This window comes from Anastrepha obliqua, chromosome 1 (genome assembly GCF_027943255.1).
Source record: "Anastrepha obliqua isolate idAnaObli1 chromosome 1, idAnaObli1_1.0, whole genome shotgun sequence".
NCBI classification, from domain to species: domain Eukaryota; kingdom Metazoa; phylum Arthropoda; class Insecta; order Diptera; family Tephritidae; genus Anastrepha; species Anastrepha obliqua.
The window spans coordinates 141619919-141635079 of NC_072892.1; the positions used below are offsets into that span (position 1 = coordinate 141619919).

General features: G+C 41.9%; 2 protein-coding genes across 2 annotated transcripts; one reads left to right on the forward strand and one right to left on the reverse strand.

The window, feature by feature from the left end:
* Positions 1 to 6979, forward strand: LOC129237539 (hatching enzyme 1.2). The gene is made up of 2 exons (XM_054872350.1): positions 1 to 855; positions 6662 to 6979. The coding sequence occupies exons 1-2, from the start codon at positions 1 to 3 to the stop codon at positions 6977 to 6979; spliced, it is 1173 nt and encodes a 390-aa protein (XP_054728325.1).
* A 5174-nt stretch (positions 6980 to 12153) lies between these two features.
* On the reverse strand, positions 12154 to 14096 carry LOC129236344 (outer dynein arm-docking complex subunit 1). Its single transcript, XM_054870686.1, has one exon. The coding sequence runs from the start codon at positions 13955 to 13957 to the stop codon at positions 12296 to 12298; it is 1662 nt and encodes a 553-aa protein (XP_054726661.1). The 5' UTR covers positions 13958 to 14096; the 3' UTR covers positions 12154 to 12295.
* Between the last annotated feature and the right edge of the window lie 1065 nt (positions 14097 to 15161).

The following is a 15161-nucleotide window of genomic DNA, read 5'->3' on the forward strand; positions in this document are numbered from 1 at the left end:
ATGACTCCGTTTTCAAAGTCACTACTCCTCACATTCGCCGTTTTTGGGCATCTCATGTCGTGCATTTATGCCTCACCGCTCATTGGCACACTCACCTATGACCAGGATGACGACACGGAAGTCCTCGAAATCGACTTAAATACCATTGATGAGCTAATGAGTGAAGACAAACATAAGAAGGATATCATCGATTTGAGTTTTTATGGTAATGCACTCTTTGGTACCCCAGATAGCGCAGCCACAGCCGACTTGGTGGCTAACTATACGCCTGATGCATCATCTGTGAACCCCGAGGAGTTGGGCTCCTACCTGGAGGGCGACATACTTGTGCCCACTAGTGGTGCGCTTACCAAAAATGGCATTACTACACAAAGCTCGCGTTGGCCCGATGCGGTGGTGCCCTTCGAAATTCGTGGTAACTTCAATGCACGCGATATGGCCACCATCGAGAATGCCATAGAGAAATATCACGAACGCACTTGCATTCGATTCGTGCCACGTACCAGTGAACACGATTATATTTCGATTGTGAGCGGCAATTCGGGCTGTTGGTCATCGGTGGGACGTGTAGGCGGCAAACAGGAGGTGAATCTACAATCACCTGGTTGCCTCTCTAAACCGGGCACAGCGATGCATGAACTCATGCACGCGTTGGGATTTTTACACGAGCAGAACCGACAGGAGCGCGATTCTTATGTGAATATACAAATGCAAAATATACAGCCTTCGGCGGTGAATAATTTCGAGAAAGCCCAGAGTACCATCGCATTTGGTGTGCCCTACGATTACGGTAGCGTAATGCATTATTCGGCGAACGCGTTCTCACGCAACGGACGTCCAACCATTGTATCTGTGGTGAGTATGAGTGGAGTATGGTCGGAGAGGCAGTATGTGGGTGGGTCTGCTGTTTATCTGAGATTGATTGTGTTGTTATAAATATCGAATGTGAGTTTAGTGGGATATTACATATAATTTATATACAGGGTGCGAACGACATTTGAGGACAACTTGTAAAAGTAAAACTAACGAGCTTTTATTTTGAACAAAATTTAATGATACTTCACGATTTTTTTACACAACATTAACTTATGGCATATCTATAAAATGATTGAATACAAACATTAGCTGCAATAACCCCCTCATTCCGATTTCGGAAGCGATTGCATGCCCGAATCAAATGCTTCCAATGCATATTTGCCATCACGGCCTGACCGGATCTTTCCAAAGCAGAGGAGGGCTTCCTTTTCCTCTGTTACCACCAGTTGGTACCGCATTGAATACTTTCAGCGCCGACATGACCCAGCCAACGAAGTCGCTGGCTCTTTAGTCACTGCGCTTTGTCTATGTCGTCGTAAAGCTCATACACATGGCCGAAATGGAACAGCCTTCAAAAAGATTGTTAAGATTTAACAGAGAAGCTATAGGACAAATGATAGGGGTATTAACTTGTCATTGTTAAATAGGCAGTCATGCTAGAAGGTCAGGACTCCCGTACTTTGATTTCTGTAGAAGCTGTCTTAACGCAGAAGAAGAGGAAACAGTCAGACACTTTTTATGTGAGTGTGAAAGCTTACCTATGAAGAGGCCCCGCACTCTTGATATGACATTTTTAACTGATGTGGTCATAGCGCATCTAAAACTAACGAAGCTTTGCTCGTTTATTAAAGCTACCGGATGGCTTGAAAAGGAACCCATAGGGTAAGGGCAAGCTCCAGTGGTATCACAATGGACCTACGAAAGGTCTAAGTGTGTCGTTGCGACAGCCACCCTACCTACCTACCTACCTAAAGCTCAGACAGCTCATTGTTTCATGGCCTGCGATATGCGCCTGTGTAGTTAAGTGGCTATACGTTCGGTGTTATGTGATCATAGAAACTTTTAGCCATCCAATCTTGTGTGAAGAGCAGATTATTTCTGAGGGACGTATGGGCTCTCACCGCGTGCACTTTCAATCCAGAGTTTCCCCACTGTCTCCAGAACCTCGATATATGACTCAAATTTCACTCGAAATCCTTGAGTAAAGAAAAGAGGTCGCATGACAATGTCCCTTGTTGCCCACAGCACCTAACACCACAACAGTGGTTGGAAACTTCGGGTGCATGGCAACAGGAATTTTTGTCGGATTAGAACATAACCATCTTTTATTTCTGCGGTTGGTCTTGGTCAACATTTTTTTCGTCAGAAACAACTATAACATCTCAGGCGCTCAATTTTGTTAGGATTACTCGCTGTTCTCGTGTTTGCTCCGACATAAACTGTCTTTTGCGCATAATGTACAATTTATACCGGAGATCTTCATGGACCACTTGACGGATAAGAACTTCAGGAACATTAAGCTCTCTCGCAAAGGCCATCATTGATTTTGAAAGGGTCCTTCTTACATCGCCGCCTGATGGCTCCAATTCAAGACGAAGCTTATGAATAAATGAATAAGAACATTTTTAAGTTTAAGATTTCTAAATCGCTGTGATTTGCGACAATTGCACGAATCTTCATTTCTTGAGCTAAGTTGTAATCCTCCAAATCTTGTCTGAAAAATAGCAAACAGAAAAATAAGTTATGCCACATATATGCACCCTGTACATATAAGTACTTATGTATATTTGGTTATTGACCAAGTTTCTCTTCCAATTCGTGGAGTGCGATTTTATGTTCCTCCAGAAAACCGTATTCGGGGATTCGCCGCAGTCCGCCGAGAAGCGACAGCTAATGGAACTAAGCTTTTATATGTAGCTCCGACCTCGAGCTACATGAGTTCAAATTTTAACTTAAATATAACCCCAACATAAAAAAACACAAGTAACGTTTTTCTAGAATCAAAGAGAGCAACTCATGGATTAGAAAATTCTTTGAAAAAATAATTAACACTTAAGTAAAAAATATCTAATTTAAAATATGAAGATTATTCCAAAAAATGAAGTTTATTCAAAAATATAACATTTTGAAAATATCTCGAACACTAAAGACTTCTTTCCGAAGATATTTTAACGAAGTTACGCCCTATCCAAGAAACATTGGATCAATTACGCTCAAGCATTTGTATTAGAGTAATCTTTTCTTTTTATAAAGGAACGGAACCTATCCCAGAAATAGCTAGCTTTATCTAAGAAATTTCACGGTACATTTGCTTTATTAGATTTAGGAAAAGGTAATGACATCTTATAATAGAATAAATGATTGGCGCGTACACTTCTGTTAGGTTGCTTGGCCGAACTCCTCCTTTTTTTGTGGCGTGCGTCTTCAAGTTACTACACAAATCGAGAGATCTACTGTTTAAGGTCAACACGGAACTGCCAATGGTTTTTTATGAGAAGCTTTTTCATGGCAGAAATACACTCGGATGTTTGCCATTGCCTGCCGAGGGGAGAAAAAACATTTTATTTCATTTTGGGAGACTTTACTTCTTGCCTTAAATTTTCTTGTAAGGCTGAATGACAAGATTTTCATACGAGACTCGGCGCAATGTGGACTTAGATATTCCCGACTTGGTTTGAAATTAATCACATACAGTTGCGATATTTTCGCTATTTCGATCGTTGCTTTACTTTTTACTTAACTGGCACAGGAACATTCAAAAGTGAATATTTTGACTTGACTTAATCCACTTAGAGCCGATCCACACAATGCTGTAAAGAATGCAAAGGTGTGGCCGACATTAAACCGCTCTCGGCGCTCAGCGAACTTGAAGGAATTAGTTGATTTGCTGACATAGTAAGTGTAATCACAGCGGTTTGTTTGGTACAAAGGTGGGCAAAAATTTAAGTAATCTTGATCATATAATACCAAATTTAACACGATAGTTACTCAAGGATGATACGAATATATAATATTACCAGGTTTCGCCTTCAGCTTTGGTGAAAAACAAAATTGCGCGAGTAACTTCGACTGCCATGTCATCCGCTGCTGAATCGCCCAATCAACTGATCCTTTCAAATTCGCTGAGAGCTGGTTCACGGCCTGATTTGGGCCACACCTTCTGAGTTTGCCTCAGCATGGTAAAGTCCCCTATTACATAGCAGCCAAAGTTAATTGCATTCTATTATTCTTGGATACACATCATGGTAAAATATTATCATGCGAGAAAAAATGTGCGTATTCATACTTTCCGTAACCGCCAAGGTTCGGCCCGATCTCGAATTTTTGTTTGTGAGAGATCGAATGTGAAATAGCATAGCCTCTCGTCAGCATGCTTTTACACCACTAAAAGATTTAATCGTGGGGTGAGCCGCTCCGCGTAATGTTAACATAAAATTTTAGCAGACCGAAAACGAACTATGATCCGCACTTTGGTGTGGACCATATTAAGACCAAAAATTAAACTTTAGACGCTTTAAAGTTGTAACCTCACTCAGAATATCGGTTGTAGTTTTTACTAATTTTCAAACTTTGTGCGTTTGTAAACTTCTTCAATAAAAATGCAAATCTTGACAAAATTGGTATGCCCCCTTTGAAAGCCATTCTTTGTTGTTTCCGAAATTCCTTAGTGGGTTTTTCAAATACCACAGATTTCCGGTCGTGAAATTTCCAATGTAATATAATTGAATATAATAAGATTTCTTCTCCCTTCTTTGTACTTCGTAAAGATCACCCCAACCGAAAACTGGGTTTTAAGGGTTATCTTTCTAAGAAGGATGGATTGGAAGAAGAATAGAGTTTGCACGGACATAAGTACCTCTCTTTTCATGAACGGATCCAAGATGAAAGATAGAATGGAGTTGGAGCGGGGGTTTTCTCTAGATCAGCCAATATTTCAGTTTTCTTTAAACTGCCGAAAACTAGTAGTGTTTTTCAAGTAGAGGCCTTTGCGATCCTGCACGCATGCAAAATGCTTAGGGACACAAATATCTTTTCCGATAGTCAAGCTGCGATCAAGGCCCTGTCGTCGTCATGTTGCAGCTCTCTTCTGGTCAACTCTTGAAAGGAGGATATCGAACGTCTCGAATGTGCACGAAACATTTCTCTTATCTGGGTTCCAGGGCATGGGAACATAGAGGTAAAAGAAATTGTCGATGAGCTTGCCAGGAAAGGGTCAACAGAACTGGTTTCAGTTGTCTCCATCTCAGATATCGGTGTCCCCTTGACCGTTGTTGAAGGGAAACTGCACAATTTCTTTCTTAAAAAAGTGCAAGACAGATGAAGTTCTATGTTATCGCGTGCTATCTCAAACACACTTTGGCCTCAGTACGACTGAAGTAGAAGGCTTAAAGTGCTGGGGATCCTACGCCACTCAATTTCCAAACTCATAGCGGTGGTTACCGGTACTGGGTGATCGATACTCATGAAGAGAAGCTTGCACTTACGTACAACCCCCATTGCAGAAGCTGGGGAGATTCGGCAGTGAAAGAGACCGTTGAACACTTTCTTTACAAATGTCCGGGTCTAGCGGCTAGGCGCTTGAGATTCCTTAGTGCGCCTTTTGGGGCACATTGTTTGATGCAGTTCTCCAGCCTAGATACTCCTGCCTAGATCTCCCTGGATGATGGTAGATGGGATTTTTTCTTTTAAGTTTTTGAAATTTGTCGCAGGTAGTGGTCTACATTATGGTATCAACACGGCACTCTAGTAGTGTATCCGTCGTACTCTTGCCCTCTAACCTACTTTCTTCTACTTCTTGATTGGCACGACAATCGCTTACGCGATTTTGGCCGAGTTTAGCAAAGAGCGTCAGTTATTTCTTCCTTTTGCTAACTGGCACCAGTTGGAAACACCAAGTGAACCCAAGCCTTTATCCATCTGATCTTTCCAACGCAGAAAGGCCTTTCTCTTCCTCTGCTACCACCAGCTGGTACCACATCAAATACATCCAGAGCCAGAGCGTTTCTTTCCATTCAGATCTAACCTACCTGCCGCATATAATAAAACTTTACATTTACAGATCGATTTTCTTATAATAAATTTAGTGTGCTCAGCCAAGTAATCTATTTTTTATGACATACTTATGCTGAATTTCATCGACTACATTTACTAATGGGCGGCCACCTTAGCTCAGTGTGTTTGTGTTTGACAAACCGACAGTAGACAATGAAACATTAATAAGTTTTTTCCAATAACCGTCGTTCGCCGGCTATCAATGAAAAAGCTTCTCCTAAAAACCAGTTACTATGCGGAGGCCCCTCCATTTATTGAACAACATCAACACGCATTCCACATATTGATGCCGAAGCTTTTCTAAACATCTTTCAGGGATGTTTGTATGTTTATTCTGCAAACAAAATAGCTACTAATATTCACAGTGACGTACTGTGATCTCTTAGCCCGATATCACGAAACAGATAAGCCATGAAATGCTACGCACAGATAAATATTTAAACATACACTCGCGTCAGAAGGCATTTAGTGCTTGGGCAAGGTCGTTGATTATTTGCTATCCGATTAGTTGAAAATTCACAGCAAGTGAAGGTTCCATAGCAGCTGGTTCAATAATCTGGTGTCTGGTGACGGTGTGATAAAGCGCAGGTACATACAGAGCTTGGGTGGGTGAGACTCTGGCATCAGCTTTAGGGAACCTGATAAGTTTTTAAAGGGGCATGTCGACTTACTTCCGCATTTATGTACATAACAGTGATGATTTTTTTGTTTGTGTATTTTCAATGTTATTTAAATATTTGATTTAAGTCTCACACAATTACTTCTTATGCAATTATTCTTATCTGCTCTCAAGCAACCTGGTGGCAGTCAGCTAATGGGCCAACGTGACGGCTTCTCGGCATTCGATATCGAAAAGTTAAACAAGATGTACAATTGCGATATGGCTGCAATGGGCGGCGGCAGTTTTGGCGGCAGTGGCAGTTATCCAGGTGTCGTTGCGCCTGCCCCAATGCCGGGTGCAGTACCAGTGCCGGAACCAGCGCCTATCCGTCCTTCAGGTGGTGGCGCTAATTTAATCGGCAGTTTTCTTGGCGGCCTCATCAGCGGCTTGGGTCTAGGAGAGGAGAACAACGATGTTGGTAACACAACGGAAACAACAAATGTGGTCTAGAAAGGAGGGAAAGAGTTAAGGCATTTGGTAATAAAACGGCGTCGACGGGAGGAACATAATGAAAGAATTAAAAAATTAAAAAAAAAAAATCATTAATTGCATTTAAATTAGTTTAAATATAAAACTCGAATTTCCATGTCAGTATTATATATTTAAGACATTTTAGAAATAGAATAAAGAAGTTTTACAAATACAATTCGTAAATGTTTTTCAGTTTCGTAAACGTAAAGCTTGTAATCGGAGTTGATCCGGGTACTAAAGATGAAGCATCTATATAAGTTCAGGTTGTCCGGTGACTTGCGTAATAACTGTTAAGAAGGTAAATATTTACTCCGATAGCCAAGCGGCGATTAGCGCCCTAGGCTCTATTATGGTGCACTCGAAACTGGTCAGGGAATGCCAGGTCTCACTTTCGATTGCATCAGAATTCTTCGACAAAACGATAATCTGGGTACCTGGCCATAGTGACATTGCTGGAAACTGCGAAGCCGACGAGCTGGCCAGACAAGGGACCTGTGAGGTGGTGCCCCCGAAAGGAGAGTATCGGGATCCCCTTGACAACCTGCGCTCTACTCCAGGAAGGAGGGGCTTTGCACCAACTCAGCGAGCGCTGGGCAAGTACACGAACGTGTAAGTTCGCAAAATCCTTCTGGCCACGTTTCGATTGGAGGCGTTCAAGGGATATTCTGAGGATGACAAAATCTCAGCTTTCAAATTTTGTGGGCATCATCACGGGGCACTAACCGCCGGGTATACATGCTGTGAGACTCGGAATTACTTCGAGTCCTTTTTGCGTCAGCTGTATCTCAGCACCTGCTCCTTAGCTGCCCCGCTCTCGCGAGACTAAGATTTAAGCATCTTGGTTCTCACTTCTTTTCGGCGCCTGCTGATATAGACCTGATATAAAAAATTTGATGAACTTCATCAGCAGCATAAAACGGTTAACACAACCGCAAATTAGTCACCGTTCATAGACGACAAATACTCAACCCTCCCCACCCCTCTCCTTTTCGTCCCCTCTCGATTTTTCCTTCACTTCTTAGAATGGTATGACAAAGGATGAAGCAAACTTCTTTCGTCGAAGTGGGCCCAGTCTCTTCGCAACCATTACAACCTTACCTGTCCGGAGACAGTCATCATCATCATATTGGCTTACAGTCCTCCTCTATAATACGCCTCCATTCTTCTCGACAGCTCGCTGTTGCTCTATGTTGTGTCAGATTCTCATCTTTCGTATGTCGTCTTCTACGTCTTGCAACCATCGTCGTCTCGATCGGCCTCTCTTTGCTCCTTCAGGATTTTCTTCAAAAACTTTTTTGGTCGCTCTTTCGCTACTAAGGACCATACCACCATAATCTTTGCGACTTTATAAACCTTGTCTCATTTCGTCCCGCGATTAAAACACTGAGCTCGTGGTTATACCGTATACGGTATGTACCGTCTTCTAATCGTATAGGGCCGAATATTTTTCTGAGAATTTTTCTTTCAAATCGCATCAGTAAATTCGGTTTTAATCTTAAAGCTTTCCTCTAACCGTTGAACATATGAGTCGGGAGGGGATCGCTTCATTATTCGTACGGGTTATTTAGTCAGGATGTCACTGTGTCCCACAATGCCCCAAATGAAGATTTGATTCGTTCATGGGCGCGAAGGTTCCAGGCAACAAGAATATGTTGATAAATGGATTTGTACAAATTCTCAAAATAGTCTAATGAAATTTTAGACCAGACCTTTTAATGATTGGAATTAAAGCATTTCTGTCTTCAAATTATTGCCCTATCTCTTAAACCTTACGAACTAGCCATCTCCATAGATTTTCAATAATGTACAGATCTTGGGAATACGTTGGTCATGCTTAAGTTCCAACGTTTAGGACAGGTGGATTATCATGTTGAATGATCCCATTAATAGGTCAAAATGTTTCACGAATCTCGGGAAAAGACGATTCCAACAGAGCTATTTTCCGTCATTTTGTAATCTGCAATTTTTCGATTTTCAATTCGAACGCGCCATAGTACGGCATTGCTTCCCCTATGCCATAACACCACACCACTTTCATGGCTGTGATGTCGACTAAAGTACCTTTCCTCCTTTCCCAAGTCATGGAAATAGTAATTGTATCCATCCGGTCCATCCAGATTGAAGTTCTTTTCGTCACCAAAAACCACTTTTTTTCATTCACCGGGATCGTTATTTGTAACAGAACTCCAACCCAAGTGTTCGCTTGCAAAATCGAGGCGGCGTTCTTTGCGAAATTTATTCAAAGGCGTTTTTTTTCGTAATTTTTTATGCTTCAGATGTAGCGCTTTTAGAATAGCCCTTGAAAGGAGGATTTGCTGGCTGCAACATTTGCCATTTCATTAATTTTTGCTGTTGAAAGAGCGGAACCCGATGCAATTCCAATGATTTTGCGGGTTTCGTTCGGTGTTGAAGCTATCGCAGCTCTGTCTTTATAGTTCTTACCATAGGAGGAATCTTATTTCGCATAAAGCTCTGCAACATTTTGACTTCGAACAATCTTGTTGGCAATTTGGGGATTTGAAAATCCCTCAGAGATCAAGATATCGATTTGTCCTTTTTCGCGGTCTGTTAAACTTCTCTGCTTTTCCATTTTATTAGAATTAATATACAGTCTCGACACTTATTAAATCTTTTTTATGTATACTGTGATACTTCGTAAGGAACTTGTCCTTATCTCTGCTAAAACCAATGCAAACTATTCAGAAACTTTAGAATGTCCCTGATTTCCTCCGAGCTGAGATAACTCATTGAAAACTTGTCTACCTAAAATAGTAAATCTGTGTCTGGATGGAGCAGGATAGTGGCACAGCAGGTGAAAAATCGTACTTTCTCTTCCTCACCTAGACAGTTAACGCAGTGAACTGCATGACCATCCTCTGGGTGTACCTACCTATTATATTATATAAGGTTGTCAAAAAAGTCTTGTGGTATTTTTATTGAATTTTCAATTGTTCATAAAATTGGTTATAATAATGCGATTTAAGTCAAATATGCGCCGTTTTGTTCGATGACGAGTTCCCAACGAGATGCCAACTTCATAATGCCCCTCTTATAGAAGCTCGCTTCCCTATTGTCAAAAAACTTGGAGAGCCAATTTTCACAGGACTCTCTTGAGGACAACTTCCGACTACCAAGCTCGTTCGCCATGGACAGAAATAGGTGGTAATCACTTGGTGCGAGATCCGGACTATACGGTGGATGCAAAAGAACTTCCCATCCGAGCTCCCGGAGCTTCTGGCGCGTCACCAAAAATGTGTGTGGCCTGGCGTTGTCCTGATGGAAGACAATTCGGCCTCTGTTGATCAAAGATGGCCTCTTCTGCATGAGTGCTGCATTCAAGCGGTCCAGTTGTTGGCAGTACAGGTCCGAATTGAGCGTTTGGCCATAGGGGAGCAGCTCATAGTGGATGATTCCCTGCCAATCCCACCAAACACACAGAAGAACCTTCCGGGCCGTCAATCCAGGCTTGGCCACCGTCTGGGCAGCTTCACCGCTTTTCGACCACGACCGTTTGCACTTCACGTTGTCGTTAGTGACCCACTTTTCATCGCCAGTCACCATCCGCTTCAAAAACGGGTCGATTTTGTTGCGATTCAGAACCGATTCGCATGCATCCATACGGGCAAAAATGTTTTTTTGCGTCAAGTCGTGTGGCACCCATACACCGAGCTTCTTTTTGAATCCAAGCTTCTTCAAATGGTTTATAACGGTTTGATGACTTATGCCCAGCTCTTGGGCGATGCTACGGCTGCTACTATGCCGGTCTCTTTCGATCAATTCAGCGATTTTATCGCAATTTTCGACAACAGGCCTTCGGGACCGTGACGCATCTTCGATCACCTCTTCACCAGAACGAAAACGTTGAAACCATCGTTGTGCGGTGGATCGGGTCCATAAACTGCACAAATTTTATTGGCAGCATGAGACGCATTTTTGCCTTTATCGTAGTAGTACTGTAAAATATGCCGTATTTTCTCTTTATTTTGCTCCATGTTTGCGACGCTATAACTCACGAACGACTAAAAGCAAACAACAATTAATCAAACACGTGTTAGCACGTGAAAAGAGCTTTCCAATAAGCTCTAGCGTGAACCGATGCGACGAATGCAACTAGAACTACGCGCTTGCAAAGACAAGCTTACGGAAATACCGCAAGACTTTTTGGCCAACCTTATATGTACAGTGCAGCGTTATAATGAAAATTATGCCTATTTTGGTTTAGCAGAAAAGAGATTCTGTGCGTTTAGCATTCAGATCGGTCGCGATTGTCGCGCGAGTCTGCAAGTGGGCGCGTTATGCCATCTTTCGTTCGCTGTTCTTACAATTTTCTCAAAAATAAGTGTCGTGCATAAACGTACCCTTATATCATTGGCTGTGTACTTGTTAGTCAGTGTGGCGCCGAGTCTCGCTGGTGCATCTACCTTGCACTTGCCCTCGATATCGCAATGACTACTTTTGAGTGAAATAACTCAGAGGTTGTCGACTGCTTTATGCGAGGTTTTATCGTCAAAAGGCTATCAATTGAAAATGTAGATATCATTTCCAAGTATCGCAACACACTGTATTGTAGTCTGACAGCTTTTATTTATTGCCATCAGTCCAGCCTGAAAAACACTGGATTAGTCGGAGAGCCGAAAACTGAAAGAGATCCCCAGATATACAATTCCATTCACCCTACCATCGAGCTTTGAGCCATCTGTGTGTACAAGGGTGAACTCGCCGTTACTACCTGTTCAATGCCTCCTGGTGGCAACTTTAAAAAGATACAACAGCTGAAGTGTGATAATGTCTTTGTGAATTTTTTTGTTATAGATTTGCCATTGCATTTCAAAATGCTTTTGGAAATCAAAATGCAAAATATCTGCCCAAACGGAGGAGAGAACTTATTGAATGTGTTGTGCTTTTCACCGCCAAAAAAAAGGAGCCGTTTGGTACACAAAAGATAAACAAGAGCCTAACGAGGCAATTTTAGCCATGTGTGCCAATTTTAGTAACTCTCACTCCCGCAGAAGAACTACACTGCAGTCTTAAGGAATGTTCAGCTGCAAAGATGATTTGCACATTAGGAAGGCTAGAATCTTTGAGATTTCCCGAAGGTCTTTCCATCATCAAAAACCTGAGTTTATTTTATATAAAAAATATACATATGTACATATATGTGTATATTTTTGTATATTCAGAGCCGAGTTATTGACTACATAAAATTAGTTATTTGTACATTTCACAAACTGCTGCTCCAATTTGAAATAAAAATGCCGCCACTCAAAGCAATTTCACAGGAAAATAATCTGACTCTCAGTCATTACGTTTCGCGGCAAGCATGCGTGACTTCTGCATACGGCACTGGCTAATGCTGTGCAAGCGATATTGCATCTCCGGTTGAACGACACGTTCGTACAGTTTCTTCAACACCGTATGCATACTCAATATACCTTCGCCATCGGCATCTTCCGCGTTAGTGGCATCGGCCTCACCACATTCGGGGCACTGTTGCGTAAGAACAATATCATCGATGGGTGTTGCCCATTCGCAAATTTTATGTACGTCTCTGACAATATATTCACTTTGTCTCTTAGCTGGGTTTTGTCGCTCGCGTATGAATTGTGCTACCATTAAGGAGTGTATGCGCTTCTCTAATATCTTGAGATAGTCACGCATATTGAAGAGATTGATCTTTGAGAAGTCACCCAGCAATGCATCGAGTGATTTGCAATCAGTATGCGACTCATCTCTAATCAGTTGTATGCCTTGTAGTAATTTCTCGAGTCGTTTGTCGTTCTGATCACGCACTTCACGCAGCTCCTCATTTTTCTTTTGCTTTGTCTTCAGAGTTTCCTCGAGCTTCTCAATAGTTTCCAACTGGTTTTGCAGTGTGTTATGGTTGGTAAATTTCAATTCGGCAACTTCATTATATAGTTGGTTCACTGACTTATTGAGTATTGTCATGTGATAGCTCAATTCATTGGAGTAGGTAAAAAATGAATAATATATCCCCTTTTCTTTCTGAAACTTGGTGAGTACGGCATCCACATCTTTGGAGTTAGTGTAAGCGAAAATCTTTTGCAATACATCATTATATAAATTAATCTTTTTGCGATGTTGCTGACGAAATCGTTCACGTCGCTGATACTCCTTTGGCTGCAGATCGTCCATAATTCTTTCGTGCCCTTTGCAATCCATAAATTCATAATTGGCCGCATCGGCAGCTTTCCTGCGCATTATGGCTTGCATTTCAACCATTCTCAACTCGTGATCCTTTGCATCTTTCTTATTCAGAATACTCATCTTTTCATAGGCATTTATACACCTTTCGAAAGTGCCCAGCGCATAGTCGATCAAATCCACAATGTACTTCCTGTCGCTATTCAACCTTTGCGCCAGCTTGGTGTAGATATCATTGAAGCTGGTGCGGTGATGTAGCAACATTATCAGCTCCCCTCTCAGTTCGCTATTAATGGCAGTAAAGGCACACTCGCTACGCACGCCCACTTCCAACTGATTTTCCAATATATCCAACTTCTTTCGCACTCTCGCCACATGCGCCTGATGCTGTGAATCGGGCACAGTACGGCGATTCAAATCGTACACTTGCCTATTGACACGACTAATTTCACGCTCTAAATTCGAGATGCATTCCTTGGTATGGCGTATATCATCGCCCAAGTGCTCTTGGCAAGCAATGTGACATTGAATGTTCCGGATCGCACGATTATTCTGCCGCCGAAACGTTTCACCGCTGGCTACCCAAATTTGTGCGCGCAATGTATCCTTTTCAGCGCGCAGTTGATCGATTGTATTTTGATAGCTTTGCGTCACAATCGTTTCTTTACGCGAGCGCAATTTCGTCGATAGCACCGTCTTATATTGACGCTGGCGTCGGCTGAGCTCCTTTTGCTTTTGCAAATAGTGCTCAAGGAAGTTCTTCTTGTTGAACTCTTCGCCTGTTTCTTCGGTCATGGTGGATTTATATAGAAATTTTCAAATTAAATATTAATGCCGTGAATTATATATGTATGTAATTAAAAATATGGAACTTTTCGGTTGATCGAGTCAGAAATTGAACGAAAATTTTAATTGCGTAGAGGAAAAATGAGCTACTAAGTTGAATGAAGTTTTAGAGAGTTAATAGGGTACTTCAGAACGAATGAATTTCAATAAGCTGAAAAGAAAATTATACCTAAAAAATTTGATGCAATTCGCCTGAATATTGAATTTGGGGAATATTCACTACCTAAGAGGTATCCTCTGTAGTATAGACCGCGTTGCCGACCACTGTTCGATCCTATAGATCCAATCCGATAAACTACTTTCGGAATCACTCCTAACTTTTGCCTGCCTTAGGACAGGTTGTTCTTACCCCAGTAGCTTGCCGATTGTCCAGACCAGCGGTAACCATCTGAACAATCGAGACTTCACTCGTATGACCACCGCTCGTGCCTGAATCCTGCATACGAACGACTGCTTTTCGGGAAATTTTAGAACCCGCTTTAGATGGATACTGTCCCCTCTTCCATCCTCCATATCTGATTTTGGCATTATACAGGGTAACCAATTAAAAAGGCCATAACTTTAGTTTGGAAAATTACTTATATTCAATTCAAAGTAAGAAATGTGTGAAAATAATACAAAATTAAGAATCAATTTACTCTTGCTCGATATGACCACCTTTTGCCTTGACTATGGCCTTCAGACGGTCCAGAAATGAACCGCAAGCCGACCGAATGTGACTTGCAGGATTTTTGGCCCACTGTCGGGCAATAGATTTCTTCAGCGCCTCGAGACTGGTGAATCTATTAGTTCGGACGTTGTTCTCCAAAATGTGTCAAACAGAATAATTCATCGGAATCGCATCTGGTTAATTTGAGAGCCATTGTGTGGACGCTATGAAGTTTGGAACGTTGTTTTTAGCCATTCTTGCTTGCTTCCGCTTCCGCGCGCTTGTAAACAATACTCTGGACTGTCATTTATCCAACTAACAGACAGCTGATGCCCGGGTGCAAGCGGTCTGGAGTTGGTTACACTTCGAGTGCCGGACCCTGTAAGTATACCTATCTGCGCTTACCAAAAAACGAAAAAAAAAAAACGCTCATTGGCAGTTCTCTATGATCCGTAGAGAGATTTGTCATCTCGCGTGATAATTAAGCAATGTATTGAATACAAT